The following is a 23425-nucleotide window of genomic DNA, read 5'->3' on the forward strand; positions in this document are numbered from 1 at the left end:
CACCCTAGAATCAAAATCTCTATTCTATAATGCATACATGTATATTCTTCCTATATTTGATTATGGGTCACTGCAATAAAACATACATTGACAGATTAATAAAGCTACAAAAAAGAGTGGCTAGGCTAATCCTTGATAAACCACTGCTCCTTCAGCAGATCTCTTTAAGGAATTAGTGGTTGCCTTTTGATTATACAGTGTAGGTGAACATACCATACGGGTGCATTAGTATATAAGGCATTGAACAATCTGACACCTGCATATATAAGTGATTATTTCATACCATCATCAGGCTCAAATAAATATAACCAGAGATCAGCTAGCAACACATAATAATCTTGTATTGCCAAGACCCAACATTGAATTGTATAAACATCCCTTCAGATATTCTGGTGTTGAAACATGGAATACAATCCCAGATTCTATTTTAAAAAATGTGTATCCTTAAAAGACAATATAAAAAATTCATAACAACACTGGCTCTTGATAATGTTTAATAAAATATTTTCTCAGGAATCTGTACGTTTACATTATATTTGTTAATGATTATATCAAGTTGTGATAACATTTGTTTGTATATGTAAAAAAAATTATGTATGCATCATGGGCATTTACCTTATAGTTTCGATGCATTTAATGAAGAATAATTATGTTGTGTTTTGTTATTACATTGTTTATTTCATTATATGTTGAGTAATAATGTTTAATACTTAATAGACAGAAGGCCACAAGGGAGATTAGTGTACTACTATTTGTGTCACCTTCTTTAAATAAAGATTATTATTATTATTATTATTATTAATCGTCACACATGGCTGGCATCTTGCTGGACTATAGAACAATTAGTCTGTCTCGCCTACAATGAATTGTTTTCCAGTTGTTGGTTATAAATATATTAGAATTTTAATCTTTGTTTTGTTTTAATAACGTGGGCCACGTATACAAAAACATACAAGTAAATGCAACATATTATTAATGCGAATATCACAAACTCACATTTTTCACATTAATATTATGATCACATTAATTTCGGGATCTACAATATATTTCATGATAATTAATGCACATTATTGAATAACTATTATTTTGGTATATTTAATTAATAAAATGGTACAAATATCATGGCTATTATATATATTGGGCACAGCCATTTTGTTCTGTCCCACTAAATCCGCCTTCTGGCAAGCCAGTAGTTATGTAATACTTAACATGTCACATCGTATGTTAGTCTTAGAACTGAAGAATCAAACAGGAATGTGGATTTTTGTGGAATGATGAAACAGATTTGTGTCGCAATGTTCTGCAATAATATCCATCAAGTAATAAGAAAAGTGATTTAAAAATACCAGTGGTAGATATACTGTAGATTCTGAAATAAATGCGATTATAATATTAATGCGAAAAATGCCAGTTTGTGTTATTCGGATAAATAATATGACACATTTATTTCTCTGTTTTGTCCAGCAATAGTCCAGCAAGCTATGTGTCACACGCTTTTAAAACAAACAAAGATTAACATTTTAATACATTTATAAAACAACTGGAGCACAATTTATTGTAGGCAAGATCAATTAATTGTCCAATAGTCCAGCAAAAGCCAATACGATCCATCTTGCATGAATGGGTTTTAGCACGCTACTCCTGAGGTTGACCTTTTTTATTATTATTCAAGTTCACTGCAACTTTGTCGGCATATCTTATGTAATGGCACATGTATGCTAATGTTTAGCCAGATTTAGGTAACTACACACGTTAGGTAAATGATTGCTGCACAAATATGCTTGAGTTGATCTCACCAAAAACACTAGGGACTATAAACAGGTTAATTAACGTTAGTAAGTTGATCTCATTGAAAACGCCTGTAACTGATTTAAGCGAAAAGTACACAGACGTGTGTTATTAGGAAAGTAATATTTCATGGGTGGCCACTTGCATTAATTTCATGTCATTTAGTTTGCCCACAGCCACTCGCATTAATTTAGGGACATATTAATTTTAGGATCTACAGCATCTCTAGCTAGTTACATTCATAGGCCTAAAGACATGTAGCAGTGTTATTTTAAAACACCATTAATTTTTCTTTTTGACATGCTGTGCTTGTGTGAGTGTTATTGACGCTTCACTGCTTATGAGATGCTGATGTGCTGTTGACGTGCTGCATTAATGTGGGATGGGCTTTAGAAAACAGAGTTGACTGATAGCACAGCGTTGACAAAACAGTTCAAATCACAAGAGAAATTGGGCATGGGAATCATATGAAGATAGTGAAAAGTATAAGTGAATGAAAGTGTGAGCCACTCTGAATGTTTAGTATCCCAATTAAACTACATTGAAACCTCTCAAAACCAGACCCTATGTAAACCAGATTTCCCTCAAAACCCATAATTTTTCACAGTTCCATTTTAATGTCAATACCAAACTTATAACCTCATTTAAAGGGGTTTCACTCTATATATTTTATTCTAATGTAAAATGTTGTGTTAATTTTAATACTGTTTTTTTTTTATTATTGCATAGGCATTCTTGTGATCTTGTTACTGGTTATCTTGTTGCTGGTTGTATTGTGTACATGTTCTAAGATTCAGCTGGCAGTTGCACTCATCAAAGAATGCAGCAGGTTTGTTTAATAAAAGTATTTGGTATTCCCTGTTATACTTTTGGTTTGCGTGTACATAATGTAGTATTCAAGTCAGCAGAATGACATTTTGTATCTGTCTCTAACAACATTTCATTAAAAATCCAGTAAAATTATTTTCACTCATTTCTTGATACATTTCTTTATACATGTACATGATAAGTTTGTCATATGATGAATTTGTATGTTGTGTTTTTTAGGGGGTTTTGTTTTCAATTCCTTTTAAGCATAAAAAGGTTAATATTTGGTGTAATTTTCTCCAATGACAGTAACACATGAATCCTGTTATGGATGACTTTCACATTTGGTATGAGTGATGGTTTGTTATTCACCCTCCCATACCAGACCCCATAAGCATGATAATGGAAAAATAGATGAAATTCAGTGACTGAAACAGAATTTCTTATTTTTGTGGAATGTTGCATGTATTTTGATTTTGTTTTTATATGGATGAACTTAAATGACAAACTTAACTGGATCGACCAATGAATTATTCACACATGATAGTTAAATTTTGACCAAAGCTGCATCATACTTCCATTTTACTTTTTCTTCATTCTTTTTATTTAAATTATGATTTTTTTTTTTCTTTCTGTTTATATTCTTTCAGAGCTATGGGACACATGTTCTCTATACTTGCCTGGCCGTTGATTCCATTTGTAATGTTAATAGCATTTTGTGTTTACTGGCTTGCAAGTTTTATGTATCCTTTGCCGATTTTATTTTAATTATTTTGTTTCTATTCTGTGGAGTGAGGCAGGTTGTTACAATTATTTTTATTAGCCCCCTACCGGTCTATCTCCGTCCTCCAGTCTGTCCCACATATAGTTTTCTGGATGGGTTTTTTTTTCCCGCATTGCCTCAAGATATTAAATAATGAAAGTTAATTTGTGCATAACATTATCATGTAATATTACAAATCATGTTTAACGTTCATGGTGATTTAACCATAACCATTTCTGACAGTTATGGCCCTTGAACTAAGGAGATAAGAAAATTTGTTTTTTACAAAGCCCTAAGATATCGAGGTGAAACTTTGTGTATAGCTATATCTGATGATCATGTTCTGTTACAGATCACGTTTAACATTCATGTCTATTTACCCATTTTTATATTCCTGTGTTGTGTTGTGTTATGGTATGGTTTGTCCAACCATCTGTCCATCCATCCATCCATGAATTTTATATTTCCGGAGTATACCTTTAATTGTTATCAATTCAAATAGGACAACCCCTGCAATTGCATGTGGCAATCGGCAATGCCGTGGAGATTGCCGCAGTTTTTCATTCTCTGCAGTATTATTTTTTTCGCCGTGGACTATATTGGATTTGTTTTTCAAGATGTATTTTTTCCTTTATGATAAAAAATAATATATACTTTGTGAACAGATTAAAAGTAAATATTAAACCATTAACTGCACCATTATTACTAAAGTATCTGAATCTCAGCTAAATCGGGCATGTTTGCAAATACATGTAAATTATCAATCCAAAGTTCAGCCAGCAAATGTTTCACTTACGTTCTCAAACTATTTTATTGGTTCCAGACATAGCCATTTGGTTTACCAGAAGCGTTTAAACTAGTCTAGCAGATATTTTCCGGCGGTATTTATCCATGTATCTGAACTACAAAACCATTATAGTATTCAAGTTCTATTATCTATAATATGTAATTTTATAGTTAGTGGCTGTTAACATTGGTTCATATATGGCACAAAAACTTTTCCATATTTTTTAATAAAAGAATTTGAATCAATGTAAACAGATAGTTTATTTTTCTATAAAATTTGGGAACACTAAACATTTGTTTTAAAAACATATATGTTGCTAATAAATGTTTCAGTGTTGTTTCAATTCTATATTTGACCATAATTGTTCATAAGATTTGTTTATAAAAGGTTTGGATAACTACGTCACTTCTATTCTACAGAGCACTGAGACACAATGGCATGATGTTTGCAATTTTGATCAATTACATTTTAACAGAGTTTTGTTAATTGTATACTTTTATTATGTTATTTAGGAAATGAACTGCATACTGTAATTATATTAAATTTAACATTTTTTATATTGCAGTTTGCTTAACCCCAAATCATAGAATGACTGGACTATATATGTGGCAAGTTTCCTCTTTCATTTGACCAGGGCGGGACATAGCCCAGTGGTAAAGCGCTCACTCGATGCGCGGTCGGTCTAGGATCGATCCTCATCAGCGGGCACTACGACTGGCATATCAAAGGCCGTGGTATGTACTACCCTATCTGTGAGATAATGCATATAAAAGATCCCTTGCTGCTAATCGAAAAGAGTAGCCCATGAAGTGGCGATAATGAGTTTCCTCCCTCACTATCTGTGTGGTCCTTAACCATATGTCTGATGCCATATAACCGAAAATAAAATGTGTTGAGTGCGTCATTAAATAAAACAGTTCCTCCTCCTTTCAATTGACCAGGTGTTGAAATGACAATATGTTAAATTCCAAGAAGCCTTAGTTTAATGTGCTGAGGTGTGATTAAACAAATATTTTCCTTTTCTTTCTTTTCCTTTTCCCTTCCCTTTTCTTTTCCTTTTCTGTTTTATTTCCTTTCCTTTCACTGTAGCAGGTTTCCTTCAGGTTTCCTCTCTAAGACTAAAATTATTAAATGTTTGACTTAAACTCTTATCCAAAATGCATTACCTATAGGTTATTTAAAAGAAAACATGAATGTGAAAGCTACCTTCTGTACTTGCCTAAAAAACGTATCATTATTTTTAGTCGTTTCAGTCCAAGCAATCATTATCTACCGATTGAAACAGGCAGTGGGCTGAATATTGAAAAACAAGATAAAATATGTAAACTCTGTAATCTTGCAGTAGGTGACGAGTTCCATTATTTACTTCAGTGTCCCCATTTTGCTAAGGAAAGAAGTATATATCTAAAGAAATATTTTTATATTAGACCCAACATCTTTAAATATCCCCCAAAAATATCAAATATAAAGAAATTATGTACATTTATTAATTTGATTAATGACACGTTTAAAAACATTTATCTTCAATAGTTACTTATTTATAAGCTTGATTATATTACCTGTATATTATTGTGTACATGTGTGAAAGTGATTAACTATGTATTGTACATTTATTTATTTAGTTATTCAAATATTTGATTGTATTATTCTTTTAAGCAGTATACTTGCCGCTGATATGTTTGTAAACAACCTCAAATGTAACAAAGATGGTGTTTTGAGTGAATAAAGTTTTGTTCTGTGCTCCTGAGCCGATAATGCATGCCTTAACTGTATATCAGCTTTATTAGTACAATAAGCCGACCTGAGTACTACAAAACCATCAACAGAACCATCAACAGAACCATCAACAGAACAAAAGACGATTTCACCTATATATTGGACAGAATACCATGCAAAGAAAATGTCTGTTGATAACAGTGCTTGTGCAGTTTGTTTTTAAAACATTTATTTATGGGTCTATCTTCTTAATGTTCAAATTATGGATTTTTTTTCTTTTCTGATGGGTCTGCTTAATTTGTTAATTATGGTTTTCATATGCAGTGAAACTCCACCTAATGACCACTACGATTCTTAGGCTACCTTATTATAAAGATCCATATTTTAAAGACTGGAATATTTCCTTATTATTAGTCCCCTATCAGTCCAACCGGAGGGGACTATAGGTTTCATCTCCGTCCTCTCTGTCTCTGTCACATGTTTTCTGGATGTTTTTGCAGGTTTTGAGATATTGAGTTGACATTTTGTATATAGCTTTAGCTTTATCCTATACTGTTACAGATCAAGTTTGACTTTCATGGCGAATTACCCATTTTTGACAGTTATTGTCCTTGAACTTAGGAGATATGAAAATTTGTTTTCCGAACTTTTTTTCCAGAAAGCCTTGAGATATTAACCTGAAATTTTGTGTATAGCTTTACTGTTACAGATCAAGTTTGACTTTCATGGTGATTTACCCATTTTTGACTTGGGCAATGTGAAAATTTGTTTTCCGCACTTTTGTTTTAAAATACCTGAAAATATGGTGAAATTTTGTGTATACATGTAGCTTTATCATGTACTGTTACTGATCAAGTTTAACTTTCATGGTGATTTACCCACTTTTTACAGATATTTGGCCCTTGAATTTAGTAGATACGAAAATTGTTGGGTTAGGTAGGGGACATGTATTGCTTTAGCATTACCGGTACTCTCAAAATGTTTGTCTTATAGTAAAACTATTCCACTTGTAAATTCTCCAAATTTAAAAAAAAAAAAGAAATGAAATAAAATATTAACTTGACCTTAAGTGGGGTATAAATCAGTTTAAGGATATTCACCGATACACCTCGTAAAGTATGGGTATAAATTATTACTTATTAATACTAGTAATTCTGTATTATGACCACCTCACTACTAAATCCAGTCAGTCATAATAGTGGAGTTTCACTGTAATTTGTTTTTCTTTTCTATTTTTCAGTTTTCTTACTGATGGGTTTAAAATATGTTTGAGTCTTCTTTTTATATACAATTTTATGTTTGTTAATAGTGTATTTAAACAAAATTAGAGGGGTTAATTGTGGGTATTTATTTTGAGATACAGATTATTTAATTTTAATTTGTGATATATTTAAGTATCTAAACAGTTTCAGGATTCCATATTTCAAAGAAATGATTGTTTTTGTTATAGTATGTAAGTAGTATGTCAGCAAAATCACGAAATTGAAAGTCTGTTACCTAGTATCATGTTACATAATACTCTGTTGCCATGATTATCCCCCACCCACAAAAAAATTAACCCTTGTTTGCGGACGGTTCTGATGATCACAAAGCACGAAACAAACAAAAAAACAGTTTCCCAAGGCCTGGTGTCTTTTTCTACATATATGGGTGTGTGTGTGGGGAGACGTAGTTCAGTGGTAAAGTACTCACTTGATGCACAGTCTGACTGGGATGATCCCCATTGGTGGGCCCATTGAGCTATTTCTTGTTCCAGCCAGTGCATCATGACTGGTATATCAAAGGCCATAGTATGTACCGTACTATCCTGTCTGTGGTGCATATAAAAGATCCCTTGCTACTAATGAAAAAATGTAGTGGGTTTCCTCTCCAAGACTGTATATATCAAAATGACCAAATAGCCGATGATTAATAAATCAATGTGCTCTAGTGGTGTCATTAAATAAAACAAACTGTAACTTTGCTACATATTATCGTTTACCTCCGTCATTTCTAGTTCAATCAACTAGTAAAAAGGTGCCAGAAAGTCATGCAAGAAAAAATATCTAACACGCGTTCCTAGACGCTAATGCGCCCTTTTAATTGGTTAATTGGTCTTGTCATTTAAGAGGTAGATGGCCGTTGCTACCTGTTGATTACATCATACTGTAAGCAAAGGTAATATGTGATGTCACGTAATATGTAACACCATATGCATTCCTTCTAGTAACGTAATACATGTATATATCAGCTGAAATAAGGAATGACGTCACAGTACAAAAATAAATGTACAGTGAATTTTGTACTAATTATACTAAAATTATTAAACTGATTGAACTAGAAAATATTTCTGGCACGAGTCCTTTTGTAGATGGTTTTTCTGACACAAGTCTCAAGAAAATCAATCCTTGGAGCTCGCTCCATGAATTGATTTTCTTGAGATGAGTGTCAGAATAACCATCTATAAAAGGACTCGTGCCAGAAACTATTATACTGGAAAAGACATTAGTTGTTACCGTACTTTAAAATTAGGACAGTGATTTCCAACATTTTAGTTACATGTAACCATGTATATGTATGTACATACATATCGTTTTAAGTTTTTTGTTATTCATTTTCAGGACCTCTCCGAAGAAAATAAAATTTGTGAATTTGTTAAATATGGAGGAAAAGAGTAAGTACAATTGTTATACATGTATTACAAATATTATAATTTTGTAATGAACTGTTATAAAAATTAACTTTGTGTTTTCTAATCAAATGGCCTCTTTACTAGCTGACAATTAAACTGATAAAAAGATGAACTTCATGATAATTGTTTAAACTATCTTATTACTTATTTATTAATTAAAAATCTGTTTTTAAAAGTACATTATGATAGATCTCTAACACATTCTAGAGTACCTCTACTTGAAAGTAAAGTAAAAATTGTTTTGTTCAATGACACCACTAGAGCACATTGATTTATTAATCATCTGCTATTTGATGTTAGACATTTAGAAATAACCATTGTAGATATTCTGCTCACCACAACAACAAAACAGGTTCAAACCATTTTTAACTTTTAAGTCCTTTATAATTATTGGATACATTATATTGAACAGTTGACAATACATACATTTATAGACTATATTAATACATTTTATGTTATTTCAAAGCAGTTTGTATTTTACAAAAGCATCAGACTCGGGACACTTAACCCGACAGGGTTTCGTACACGGGTGTTGACAGGACAGTGATTGTAACCAGTTGCAAACTCTGGGTCCTTTTTCTACCTTGTGTAATACCGTGATAGCTTTCTCACCAGGAAATGACTGTTCTAGTTCTTGCTCAGCAGCTTTAACAAATGTCTAGCACTAAAATACCACTTAAAGGAAGGGACAATCAAGGCATTTGACCTGGTATGCATATTCAACGATATATAATACACATTATTGCTTAATATTAACAAGTATAATCGTATAGTTAATTAATAAAACAGTTAATGTGACAGCTATTATATATAACGGGCGCAGCCATTTTGTATCATCCCAGTGAATACGCCCTCTTGCGAGCTAGTGGTTACGTAATGCCTAACGTGTCACGTCAGGAATTAGTCTTCGAAATGAAGAAACAAAACATACCTGATTTTTGCGGATGCATCGCAATATCCTGTAATAATAGTCATCCCAGTAAGCCAGCAACAATTATATATGTATATGTTTAATACAAAATAAACCACCATTGTTAAAGTGTTGAAATAACTGTATTATGGTTTGTACATAAATTAACCGACGTACTGAAATAATAATCGGAGTGTTTTCTTAGTTAATTGATATTTTGTTTCCGTGGCCTGTACCTGTGGTTTCTGATTGGCAGGTGTATATTTAGACGGTCCCCAGACACTGTGTCTAGACACACTAAAAAGACGTGCCTCTTATATTAAGATCACAGGGTATTGTGTGTTAACCGTACGGACACCCCTCTAATCGTAATCGACCAGCCGTCTGCTTTATTACTGTAAGTAATTCTGTAAAACCCTAGATTAAGTAGACTTTCCCATCTAAAATCACAAAACTGACCAATTACGTAGTCCCAAAGAAAAGAAAATTATCACTTGGGTATCGTGAGTGGTCGTTTTTGCTCGAACGTGCATACCAATAGGCCTAATAATATGCTTTTGTTTTCTTTGGATTTTTAAAAAAAGAAAGATACTATAACTCCATTTCGTTCTATTGATGCAAATTGAAATATACTTAGTTAAATAGTTTATTATACTATCAAGTCATTTATGTTGTTTTACAAGTCAGATTGATGAAAGCAAAGCGCCTTGTCGTAAATTAGAGCGTTTGTTTACACTGTGCATAGAGCAGATGGACGGAGCTGACGTCACTTCACCCCAAGCTATACTACCGGACGTCACAAAAACGAAACAAAATGGCTGCCCCCAGTTAGCAGGAATAATCATGTTTTTTTATTAACTCTAAAATTACACGTTTTTCATTTGTTAAAGTGTCAGTATGTATTGGTGGTCCGGGTATGCATCTTTCCAACACACAAATCTCTTGTTTGAGTTTACTCTACCTTTAACACAAGCCATATTGACCACTTTGTATTAAAAAAAATTTAATCACGTACGAGATACCGATGACCTTCATGATAAATAATTTGAAAATAATTGAACCACGATTTAATATTTACATAATTAACTTGAAGCACATCACAATTTTAATGTGTTGGCAATCAGTGTGACAAGGGGCTTCTCTCAAGAATGTTTGGCTTAAAATAGAAAGTACCAATGAATAGAAAGTACAATGAAAACCAGACCTATATTCAGTACGATTAGTCTCAACAAAATTAATAAAACGTCTGAAATGATGATCTTCCAAACATTGACATCTTGGCTGTCAGCAACTAGATTAAGTTATTACAGAGACCGATGAGTTGAGCAAGCAAATAAATTAAATAGTGTACAGCGTCCGCCTAGCACAACGCGATGGAGAACATAACTCAGCTGAATCAATGGCAGCAGCTATAGTTCTTTATTTACGAAGAATGTGATGTAATGCATTTAAGTTAAACTGAGTCAGTCCACTATAAATTTCCGTATATAATTATTATTTTGCTATTTGATTGTAATATTTTTTATGGGTGTGCGGTTCAAAAGTATTATCTTCACATTTCAAATACAAAAATCATCCATTACTTTGAGAAAGCCCCTTTAACTAAATATTGCTAATGTAATTTGTATATTTCATTTATCAGAAAATATTAGTCAATTACAAATTTTTGTCCATCCACAGGTATGTGACGTACATGCAAGTGTTCATGTGTGTCATGTTGTTCTGGATCATCAACTTTATTTTTGTCCATCCACAGGTATGTGACGTACATGCAAGTGTTCATGTGTGTCATGTTGTTCTGGATCATCAACTTTATTTTTGTCCATCCACAGGTATGTGACGTACATGCAAGTGTTCATGTGTGTCATGTTGTTCTGGATCATCAACTTTATTATTGTCCATCCACAGGTATGTGACGTACATGCAAGTGTTCATGTGTGTCATGTTGTTCTGGATCATCAACTTTATTTGTGTCCATCCACAGGTATGTGACGTACATGCAAGTGTTCATGTGTGTCATGTTGTTCTGGATCATCAACTTTATTATTGCTCTGAATGAAGTGGTTGTGTCAGGTTCTTTTTCCTCCTACTACTGGGCATTTCACAAGCCTAAAGATATACCAAACTTTCCTGTTGCAGCATCCTGTTGGCGTGCATTTCGGTAAATCTACCTTATGTTCAGTACACTGTATGAGTACAGTGAAACTTGTTCTGTATCTGAATGAGTGTCATTAAATGATATACATGTACAGTGAAACTTGTTCTGTATCTGAATGAGTGTGTCATTAAATGAGATACATGTACAGTGAAACTTGTTCTGTATCTGAATGAGTGTCATTAAATGAGATACATGTACAGTGAAACTTGTTCTGTATCTGAATGAGTGTCATTAAATGAGATGCATGTACAGTGAAACTTGTTCTGTATCTGAATGAGTGTTTCATTAAATGAGATACATGTACAGTGAAACTTGTTCTGTATCTGAATGAGTGTCATTAAATGAGATGCATGTACAGTGAAACTTGTTCTGTATCTGAATGAGTGTTTCATTAAATGAGATACATGTACAGTGAAACTTGTTCTGTATCTGAATGAGTGTTCATTAAATGAGATGATATACATGTACAGTGAAACTTGTTCTGTATCTGAATGAGTGTTTCATTAAATGAGATACATGTACAGTGAAACTTGTTCTGTATCTGAATGAGTGTTTCATTAAATGATATACATGTACAGTGAAACTTGTTCTGTATCTGAATGAGTGTTTCATTAAATGATATACATGTACAGTGAAACTTGTTCTGTATCTGAATGATCGAGTGTGTCATTAAATGAGATACATGTACAGTGAAACTTGTTCTGTATCTGAATGAGTGTTTCATTAAATGAGATACATGTACAGTGAAACTTGTTCTGTATCTGAATGAGTGTTTCATTAAATGATATACATGTACAGTGAAACTTGTTCTGTATCTGAATGATCGAGTGTGTCATTAAATGATATACATGTACAGTGAAACTTGTTCTGTATCTGAATGAGTGTGTCATTAAATGATATACATGTACAGTGAAACTTGTTCTGTATCTGAATGAGTGTTTCATTAAATGATATACATGTATAGTGAAACTTGTTCTGTATCTGAATGAGTGTCATTAAATGATATACATGTACAGTGAAACTTATTCTGTATCTGAATGAGTGTGTCATTAAATGAGATACATGTATAGTGAAACTTGTTCTGTATCTGTGTCAGCAAAATCAGCATGTCGCCAGTATAGGGGGAAGCGATATATTATCAGGGCTGTCATCGATATGGGTGAATAACTAACAAATAAATAAGTTTTTTGATATAATTAAAAGTTGGGTTTTTCATATTGCAACATGTAAACATCAATTTCATTTACTAAAAATATTTCGGAGACAAATGTTACTCTGTCGCCAAGTTTCGTGTCAGTGCCGTAATGCGACTAACAGAAGCAACATTAATATAACGTATGTTGATTTCAATAAAGTTATTGTCTGATGATTTGAAAGTTGTCATAACCAGTATTTCACGAGCACCGCAGGAAAAATAGTTTGTTTGATTACAAAGTTTTGGTCAATTTGCTACTAAAGGTGGAATTAGTATGTTTATTTAACGTCAGTACCGTAACACAGATTTGCAATGGATTCTGTGAGTTTGGCGTTTAAATGACTATATAACTATGTAAAAAAGAATGGCGTATTGGGTATGGCACCATGACACATTGCATACAGCTATGCATTTTAAGTAAACGGTGTCATTTCTGTAAAATGTAGTCAGTACCATAACGTCAGTGCCGTAACATATTTTTTCGTTACAGTACTGACACATTATTACACAACAACTGACATAATGGGTACCATAAAGTGCAAAATAGATATTAATATTTGTAATTTTATATAATAGTATACTACATTAGACCGAAATAACTCCAAACTACCAAATGACGTATTCGTACCATTTTACATATTAAATCGAACTTCTCAAAATCTTAAATACAATATGTTTTTGAAATGGCAGGAATCTTTCTATAGTAAGTTTATAGCTACTTAACTATACCAGATTTTCTAGTGCGAACACTGTCCTAGAGGAGGTGTTGGAAATCTTATCCGCCCCCACCCCCACCTACACCGAATTTCACAATGATTCTAAAATGCAGTGTAACGAATAAATATGATGGAGGTTGTTAGTTTTAGTAGTTAAAATGTAATATCTTGGTCGACTTGTTTTCCTTATTGTTTGTTTTTGCATTTGTGTGTATTTTTTGTGGATTTTGTTTAGGTACTTTATTTATTTATTTATTTTTATTAAGGAAGATTGCTTTTGTCAGCATATAATGTACATGTATGTTTGTTTAACTTACAGTACGACAAAAGGCATTTTTGATGTTGCAATAAAGAGAAAGTGAGGCGGGTAAATACAACAGTTTTACAAAGATACATGGACTTCGTTATGTGTGACATACTGTATTAAATATAGAGATGGTGAAAAAAGAGTGAAGTATGTAGACCTCTGAATATCTACCGAAGTCTACCTTTGTTTGCCTTCACTTCTGGAACCTTGTACAGTGAATTCTGCTAATTCACCGAACTGGCGGTATTCTGTCGACACATACATACTTTGTATATGGTCTTCAATATTGCCTACATCGCATACAACTTGAAACCAGAACACGCATTTGAGGTTGTGCTTATCGGTCAGAATTTTGAAGAGGTGTTCCCATCATGCAGCGCATTAAAATGTTTTAGAACCGTTTTGGGAATGTTTTAACGACATAAAGTTTTGGTCATTCCTATAGTGCTGTTATGACGTTGTGAAAGCGTTTCAACCAAAAAGCGTCTGGATAATTTTCAAACCAGTTCAGCTAAAACGGATAGGCTGGAACAGTTTAGGTATCAAATGTGAACACTTTATAGTGTTTTAATTCAGGCGTTTGCATCTTGGAATCAAATATGACGTAATACACAACGTATTGAGTGTGAACGTTAAACCGCTTTCAAAACGATATAAAAAGGCTTGTGGTAACAGCTACGGGATATTGATTAAAACATTTGTCATGAAACAGTTTGGTGACGTTTTAGAAGTGGTTTTAGTGGGAGCTCATCTTAACATATTATAATACATTCAGGCAGATTGTTGATGCTGACGAGGTGTCAGTTCTGGATAGTGGAATGCATGAAATTGGTGATAATCGATTTTCTTTTTTTCTTCTTTTTTTTCTCCTTTTTATTTTCTTTTTCTTTTTTTTTTGGGGGGGGGGGGGGGGGGGGCCAACATGCAATAACTACATTAATTTAAGTGCATTACCTCTTTGGCATCGACTGGGTGATGAAATAGGGTAAGGTATTCAAATTGACTTACATTGTGGAGTTAGACCTATGCACTCTCCCAGCACACAGAACATACAGACTAGCTAGGGATCTTTTATAAGCATGACCCCACAGACCTGATGTTGTGGAGCACTGACTGGAACGAGAAATAGCCTAATGGGCACACCGACGGGAATCGATCCTAGGCCGACCGTGCATGAGGTTTAGCACTTTACCACTGGGCTACGTCCCACCCATAGTTAACTTTGAATACACATATTTTGGCGGATTGCCCAATATGGGACATGCATTGTACAGATAGGCATGTTTACAGCAGATAGGGATGGGGGAAGAGTGTTAAAAATACATTTTAAACGAATGGAACTGCCTAATAAATTTGTTTGTTTACTTATTTTGCTGTGGTTTGGTTCAGGAATTAATTTGCATAGTATTACAATTTAATTTTTCAAATTATTTCTTTTTTTCTTTAAAAAAGACAACATTCCAGTAGTCATGTTTGTCAGTACCGTAACGGAGGTTAGTACCGTATTATGTAAGTCAGTACCGTAACGGAATAAAATCATTCATGTGTGCTCCAAATGTTATTTTATTTCATAAAATATTGATGCAACATCTCGTTTCAAACGAAGTACTTTAATCAACGGTGAACATTTTCTACTGCATCGAAATTACCTAAAGATGTTTCTTTTAAAATTATTCATTTTTTGCACATTGTTTAAACAATATAGTGTTAATTTAAATTCAGTATTTATTATTTACAGCCATTAGAAAAACAAACAAAACACTCAACTTGTAGAAAACCTTTCAAATTTAGTTAGGGATAACATGTTTTCGTGTCGTATGTTTTGTTATTAATTTGTGATTAATTTACAATCATGTTACGGTACTGACAAAATGAGCGAGGTGACCTAGTTTTGATACGGCTATTTATTACTTTTTTGGAAGAAAAGTGTGCTGCTAACGCTGGCATAGGATCCCCTCATGTTTATCTATCAAGTCATCTAATAATTAAAAAAAAAATTGTTACTTGTTATTTTTGAAAGTACAAACCTGAATTTGGGACTTTATCTGATAATAACCCATACATGTACAGTGAAACTTGTTCTGTATCTGAATGAGTGTCATTAAATGATATACATGTACAGTGAAACTTGTTCTGTATCTGAATGAGTGTTTCATTAAATGAGATACATGTACAGTGAAACTTGTTCTGTATCTGAATGAGTGTCATTAAATGAGATACATGTACAGTGAAACTTGTTCTGTATCTGAATGAGTGTTTCATTAAATGAGATACATGTACAATGAAACTTGTTCTGTATCTGAATGAGTGTCATTAAATGAGATACATGTACAGTGAAACTTGTTCTGTATCTGAATGAGTGTTTCATTAAATGATATACATGTACAGTGAAACTTGTTCTGTATCTGAATGAGTGTGTCATTAAATGAGATACATGTACAGTGAAACTTGTTCTGTATCTGAATGAGTGTGTCATTAAATGAGATACATGTACAGTGAAACTTGTTCTGTATCTGAATGAGTGTGTCATTAAATGATATGCATGTACAGTGAAACTTGTTCTGTATCTGAATGAGTGTTTCATTAAATGATATACATGTACAGTGAAACTTGTTCTGTATCTTAATGAGTGTGTCATTAAATGATATACATGTACAGTGAAACTTGTTCTGTATCTGAATGAGTGTGTCATTAAATGATATACATGTACAGTGAAACTTGTTCTGTATCTGAATGAGTGTGTCATTAAATGAGATGCATGTACAGTGAAACTTGTTCTGTATCTGAATGAGTGTTTCATTAAATGAGATTTCTGTATCTGAATGAGTGTCATTAAATGATATGCATGTACAGTGAAACGTGTTCTGTATCTGAATGAGTGTCATTAAATGAGATACATGTACAGTGAAACGTGTTCTGTATCTGAATGAGTGTCATTAAATGAGATGCATGTACAGTGAAACTTGTTCTGTATCTGAATGAGTGTTTCATTAAATGAGATGCATGTACAGTGAAACTTGTTCTGTATCTGAATGAGTGTGTCATTAAATGATATGCATGTACAGTGAAACTTGTTCTGTATCTGAATGAGTGTCATTAAATGATATGCATGTACAGTGAAACGTGTTCTGTATCTGAATGAGTGTCATTAAATGAGATACATGTACAGTGAAACGTGTTCTGTATCTGAATGAGTGTCATTAAATGAGATACATGTACAGTGAAACGTGTTCTGTATCTGAATGAGTGTGTCATTAAATGAGATACATGTACAGTGAAACTTGTTCTGTATCTGAATGAGTGTTTCATTAAATGAGATACATGTACAGTGAAACGTGTTCTGTATCTGAATGAGTGTGTCATTAAATGAGATACATGTACAGTGAAACTTGTTCTGTATCTGAATGAGTGTCATTAAATGAGATACATGTACAGTGAAACTTGTTCTGTATGTGAATGAGTGTGTCATTAAATGATATATATGTACAGTGAAACTTGTTCTGTATCTGAATGAGTGTGTCATTAAATGAGATACATGTACAGTGAAACTTGTTCTGTATCTGAATGAGTGTGTCATTAAATGATATACATGTACAGTAAAACTTGTTCTGTATCTGAATGAGTGTGTCATTAAATGAGATACATGTACAGTGAAACTTGTTCTGTATCTGAATGAGTGTCATTAAATGAGATACATGTACAGTGAAACTTGTTCTGTATCTGAATGAGTGTTTCATTAAATGAGATACATGTACAGTGAAACTTGTTCTGTATCTGAATGAGTGTTTCATTAAATGAGATACATGTACAGTGAAACTTGTTCTGTATCTGAATGAGTGTCATTAAATGAGATACATGTACAGTGAAACTTGTTCTGTATCTGAATGAGAGTGTCATTAAATGATATATATGTACAGTGAAACTTGTTCTGTATCTGAATGAGTGTGTCATTAAATGAGATACATATACAGTGAAACTTGTTCTGTATCTGAATGAGTGTGTCATTAAATGATATACATGTACAGTGAACCTTGTTCTGTATCTGAAAGAGTGTGTCATTAAATTAGATACATGTACAGTGAAACTTGTTCTGTATCTGAATGAGTGTGTCATTAAATGATATACATGTACAGTGAAACTTGTTCTGTATCTGAATGAGTGTGTCATTAAATGATATACATGTACAGTGAAACTTGTTCTGTATCTGAATGAGTGTTTCATTAAATGAGATACATGTACAGTGAAACTTGTTCTGTATCTGAATGAGTGTTTCATTAAATGATATGCATGTACAGTGAAAGCGCTCACCATAATAACACTTGAATACCCTCTGCACCAAATGATTTTCACAGTCGCATGAAGTGAGGTGTAGAAACTAATGCTAGTCATTGGAGATGTGTATACAGCATTCTGACGGGAGAATAGATATTTTCTAATGTTACTAGTCCCCTACTGGTCCAACTCGAGTGGACTATAGGTTTCGTTTCCATCCTTAGATGTCTGTCTGTCCGTCTGTATTTTTTTTCACAATGCCTCAAAATATTGAGATATTTGTACATAACTTTATTATATACTGTAACAGATTACGTTTGACTTTCATGTAAATGTACCCATTTTATATGCCCGCCTATAGTGGGTCGTATTATGGTATGGTGTTGTTTGCACATCCGTCTCTTAACTTTTTCTTGTCCAGACTGTATCTTGCATACAGATGCATACAGGACCATCAAATCTCACATGTAGGAACAACTTGAGATGGCGGTGTGTCGCATACTATTACTACGAACTGTGACCTACTTTTCACAGTCTACTGCACATAACAGTAAATCCTTGTCCGGACCATATCTTGCATACAGATACATACAAGACCATCAAACCTCACATGTAGGAACAACTTTGGATTCTAAACAAAATTTCCCTTTCTAATAAAGAACAATAACGTCATTAATCAGACAGTACCTTCTCCAATGGATACAGTATCATCAGTAGTTGGTCCAAAACAAACTGTTCATCCATCATCCCATTTCAAACATTTCACATACTTAGAATTGAATCATACCCGTAACATATTCATTAATATCTATGGTTTTCCATCAAACTCCTGAAGGGTGTATCATGTACCTTACCAGTACTCTTGCTTGATAGAGATATGGCCCCCTAAATTCCAGATTTGTATTTTACAATGATTTAAAATATGGAGTTCAAACTTTTTGTATAGTTTTATCGTGCACTGTTACAGAAAAAATTCGACTTTTGTCACGATTTACAGAGTTATGGCTCTTGATCAAAGGAGATAAGAAAATTAGTTTTCCGTCTGTCCCACATATACTTTTTTTTGCAATGCTTCAAAACACTGAGCTAAAGTTTTATGTATAGCTTTATCATGTACTAGCTGTTACAAAACAAGTTCGATTTTCATGGCTATTTACCCATTTTTCACAGAATTATGGGCCTGAACTTAGGAGATATGAAAATATCTTATGCCCGGTATAGGGGACATGTATTGCTTTAGCAGTACTCTCAGAATACTTTTTTCACTTTATTTCACAATTTTTAGTGTTGGCAAGTCTGTAGATCAAGTACTGAAAAAGGTTTATGCTTTGTTCTCTTGGGATGGGCCACAAATGATAAAATTAATATTGCAAATTTGTTAGTCATGTGATTCCAACCAATTATTGGGAGAGGCATTGCTTTTCTTTGTAGGTACCATGTGGGATCAATTGCATTTGGCTCATTGATTATTACACTTGTTCAGCTCATTCGAGTTTTACTAGAAACAGTTGAAAGTCGACTGAAGAATGCAAAAAATGCAGCTGCAAAATTAGTTATGAAGTAAGTTTTATATTTTTAACAATCTTTTAAAATCTTACATTGTTTACTGAGTCTGAACTTGATGTGTCAAAATGAGGAAATCTGCCATTAATCTACCAGTAGTTTTGTGATACATTTTTATTTTAAATTCAGCATTTTTTAGGGTAGGGGAGGTTGGAATGGTTGGGGGAAAATAGATGTAATAGCAAATACTAAGGTCACCGATAGTCGCTTTTCGGTCCCATGTTTTGGCTTCATACACAAGAAGTAAAACATCCAACGGTAATATTTTGATATGATATATTTGACAAAAGGTACCTTTTTTTTTTTTCTCTCATCTTTTAAAACTTCAAATTAATATTTTGTCCAAAATTATGAAGAAGAAAAAATACCGACCTGTAAACACGTCTGCTTGTTATAGAAAAATTTGATAGGGATCAATTAAGGTTAGTTACTATAGACCAGTTTTTTGTTTTAATGTAGCGAACCATTGTAATTTTCAATTTGAATGATATCATTTTGCATCTCCTTATAATAACCATAAACTGGGTACACGATGTTTCCATTTTAAGAATGCTGGAAAAATTCCAATGCAAAATTGCTATTGAATTTTTGTTTGAACATTACTTTTGAACATTCTTTTGATTAATTTTGTTTACCTTTTACAAAATATGGATTTCAAGTAATATTACGATAAGATATGCTATATTTATTGTGTATGAAGCCAAAACAAGGATGCGAAAAGTGACTGTAGTCAACCTTAGTAACTGTAAACCAGATTAATATTAAATTTTTTCCCCCCATGTTTGTGAAAATCGAGACATTGCCTACTCTATCCCGATTTACAGTAAATTTACCTTTGTATTTTAATATTAGATATAATTTATTAACCCTCAAGTTTTTTTTTTGCTTTCTCCTGTTTTTGTGCATGATAAAAACTGTATACCAGGTAGATGTTAGTGCCTAAAAAGGCCTATGCATGCCCCTTCACAACATGATCTTACAGTTTGACCCCTGTCCACATTTTTTAGGAGAACATATAAACACAACCCCACCTTCCGTAGAAAATTCATTTGCTCAGGGCTTCTAGATTATATATATATATGGTAGCCCCACTCCCATGGTTAGTGATATTCAATGTTGGGCTAGTAAATAACTACTATTGCCATGCCTGACGGCTAGTGAATTGTTTTGTCAAATGTTGCAGTTACATAAAAGTCTGTTTTATAAATATGAATATCCTGCTTCCACCTCCAATGTTAGTGTTTTTAAGCTCTATCTCCCTCTTTAGGTGACATATCCAATTATTACTATTATTTAATGAAATTTATAAACTTAAAGTGCCGTAATGTAGGGCTAATGAATTTTTAATCATGGCTAGTAAATTTTTTAAATCACTGATACCATGGCTAATGGATTTTATAAAAATTCTAGACGACCTGCTTGCTGGTCTAAACCCTCTGCACAATGTCCTGCACAAGTGCCTGTATCAGTATTAACACAACAGTATTTGACATACGTGTATCTCCTTCAATTTGTCCCTTTTCAAGGTGTTGGCACAGAGGCAAACCATGAAAATCAACCTGAGATGTGTCTTGAAATCCTAGCAGTGACATGTTGCAACTTTAGGCATGATATTTGGAGGATGTTAAACAAGCTTCCATTTCGTGTCATGTTTCAGTACCTCGTAAAATAACGGACAGAAACGTGATACGAAATGGTAGCGAGTTTAATATCCTATTTATTACCCATAATCAATCTTAATTTATATCACTCAGCTCGTTTAGTTGACATTCCTGTGGTTGTAGTGCACTATTAGATGACGTCAGAGTGTTACGTCCCACTTGGCGTTCTAGTGGGACATATCGCTTTGATATGTACCAAGATATTTTTAACCATATGGGTATAATAATTAGATTTATGTATCATATACTAACAAATGATTAATACTTAAGTTATATTATGAATACCACTTAAGTACGATGACTAGTTTAGTATGAATCTTAGGGTTTAAATGAACTTAAGTTAGGAATAGTTATAAATATGTAGCCTGGATTTTATTTTCCAATCCAGCTCTAACAAACTGTTCTCTTCCGTCATTTTTATTTATATTAAAGAAGTATTTTTCTTGGTGTGCACACTTACCTGTGTACTATGTGCCATATTTCAGGGAACATACCCAGTATTTTGTTTTCACAATCTTGATTAGCAATATTTCTAGTCAATTGAAAATTGTTTAGCAACTACTGTTTAATGTTTTTAAAATTGTGTAGCAATCTCTGAAACTTGCTTAGCAAATCGCAATGCGATATTGAACAAAATGTCCCATGTATTTTAGTTGAGTGTAATCATCTGAAGCCAATTAGAAATAATATATTTGGCAACAGAAATGTTTTGAAATCTTTTAAATTCCACCCAAAATTATTTTTTAAGTTTTTAAAACATTCTGATTTCAATACAAAGTATTAAAACATACTTACCTTGATATTTGTATTGTATTCTATTGTATTCTTTCCACTGTTTTACCTCATTATACAATTTTTATTTTAATGGAAATAATTGTATTGATGTTTGTTTGACACCTAATAGCCAATCTCTATTTTTGTGATGGGGTGTCGTTAAACATCATTTTAAAAAAAAGTATAATTTTTTCTGTGTTTATTACTATTATTGATAATTATATTTGTTTGCAGATGTTTCAAATGGTGTTTTTGGTGCTTGGAGAAAGTTCTGAAGCAATTGTCCAGTACAGCATATGTTATGGTAAGTTCTTGTGAGGTTATTTATTTTTAAATTTTCTTATTAGGTTCTAATTTTGCTCCAACCCAGAGCGAGTTCTTAAGGGCTCAATGGGTAGGTGTAAGGCCACTACATCCTTTTCTCTCTCACTAACCACTAATAAATTAACAACTAACCCACTGTCCTGGACAGGCAGCCCAGATAGCTGAGGTGTGTGTGCCTAGGACAGCATGCTTGAACCTTAATTAGATATACTGGTAAGCATGAAAATGAGTTGAAATGAATGAAATGTAAATTGTTACAACATGTATTAGCTGAGCTGTTACTTTCTTATTTTATTGTAGGAATGTAAATCAAATGACATTCAGAAAAATATATCTTTTGCAAAATGGAAAACCTTTGTGTCTACTATATCTCTCACTACAGGTGGAATTTTTGTGTGGAACACTAGCAATTATTGATCCACATCAAACCAGCCCTAATAGCCTTAGCCCTAAGATCAACTTAGGGATAAGATCACTTCATGGAACGGGGCCCTGGCCTTGACCTTAAGTAGTTTCAGTGGTAACCCATCGGGCTGCCAGATTATAAAATCTAGTAGCCCTCAGTAAAAATTGGTAGCCCCATAGGAGATGACCGAAAATAGGTTAGCTCCCTTGAAAAGTGAACTCTTCGGCTTATTACTACGCAAGTGTAGTGCCGAATTCTACTGCCATGGACTATTGCCACATTGAAGATTTAATGATTTAGCTTTAGCGCAAGTCATGTATTTCGGTCATAACATTTTTCTAAACACGATGTGCAAATGACCAGATATATTACGAATGCCAAAAATTTATGTGCACCATCAAATGTGAAATAAATAAATAAAACTTTTGTATTCTACAGAGAGCTGTAGGGCCTACCATTTCACTCACAGATGCTTAATTAGTGGATGATAAAAAAAGTGTCCCAAATGTTTTTTTCATTGTCTATAAAACTAAAAGTCATAAATTAATCGAAATATGACCAAACTAATGCATATTTGTTTAGTGTTTTGATATCGACTATTGCATAT

The 23425-nt window shown here is 33.1% G+C and overlaps 1 protein-coding gene across 3 annotated transcripts in view; it reads left to right on the plus strand.

Annotated features, from left to right (window-relative positions):
* Nucleotides 1–23425, plus strand: part of LOC121384359 (choline transporter-like protein 4) — a 90984-nt gene that overhangs the window by 50182 nt on the left and 17377 nt on the right. For all 3 annotated transcript variants that reach the window (XM_041514721.1, XM_041514723.1, XM_041514722.1), the window contains 7 exons: nt 2518–2617; nt 3246–3338; nt 5924–6047; nt 8462–8514; nt 11427–11603; nt 19522–19650; nt 22323–22392. In XM_041514721.1, the coding sequence (XP_041370655.1) occupies nt 2518–2617; nt 3246–3338; nt 5924–6047; nt 8462–8514; nt 11427–11603; nt 19522–19650; nt 22323–22392 (746 nt within the window). The remainder of the gene's footprint in view (nt 1–2517; nt 2618–3245; nt 3339–5923; nt 6048–8461; nt 8515–11426; nt 11604–19521; nt 19651–22322; nt 22393–23425) is intronic.

The sequence above is a fragment of the Gigantopelta aegis genome, chromosome 10, assembly GCF_016097555.1.
Source record: "Gigantopelta aegis isolate Gae_Host chromosome 10, Gae_host_genome, whole genome shotgun sequence".
Lineage (NCBI taxonomy): Eukaryota > Metazoa > Mollusca > Gastropoda > Neomphalida > Peltospiridae > Gigantopelta > Gigantopelta aegis.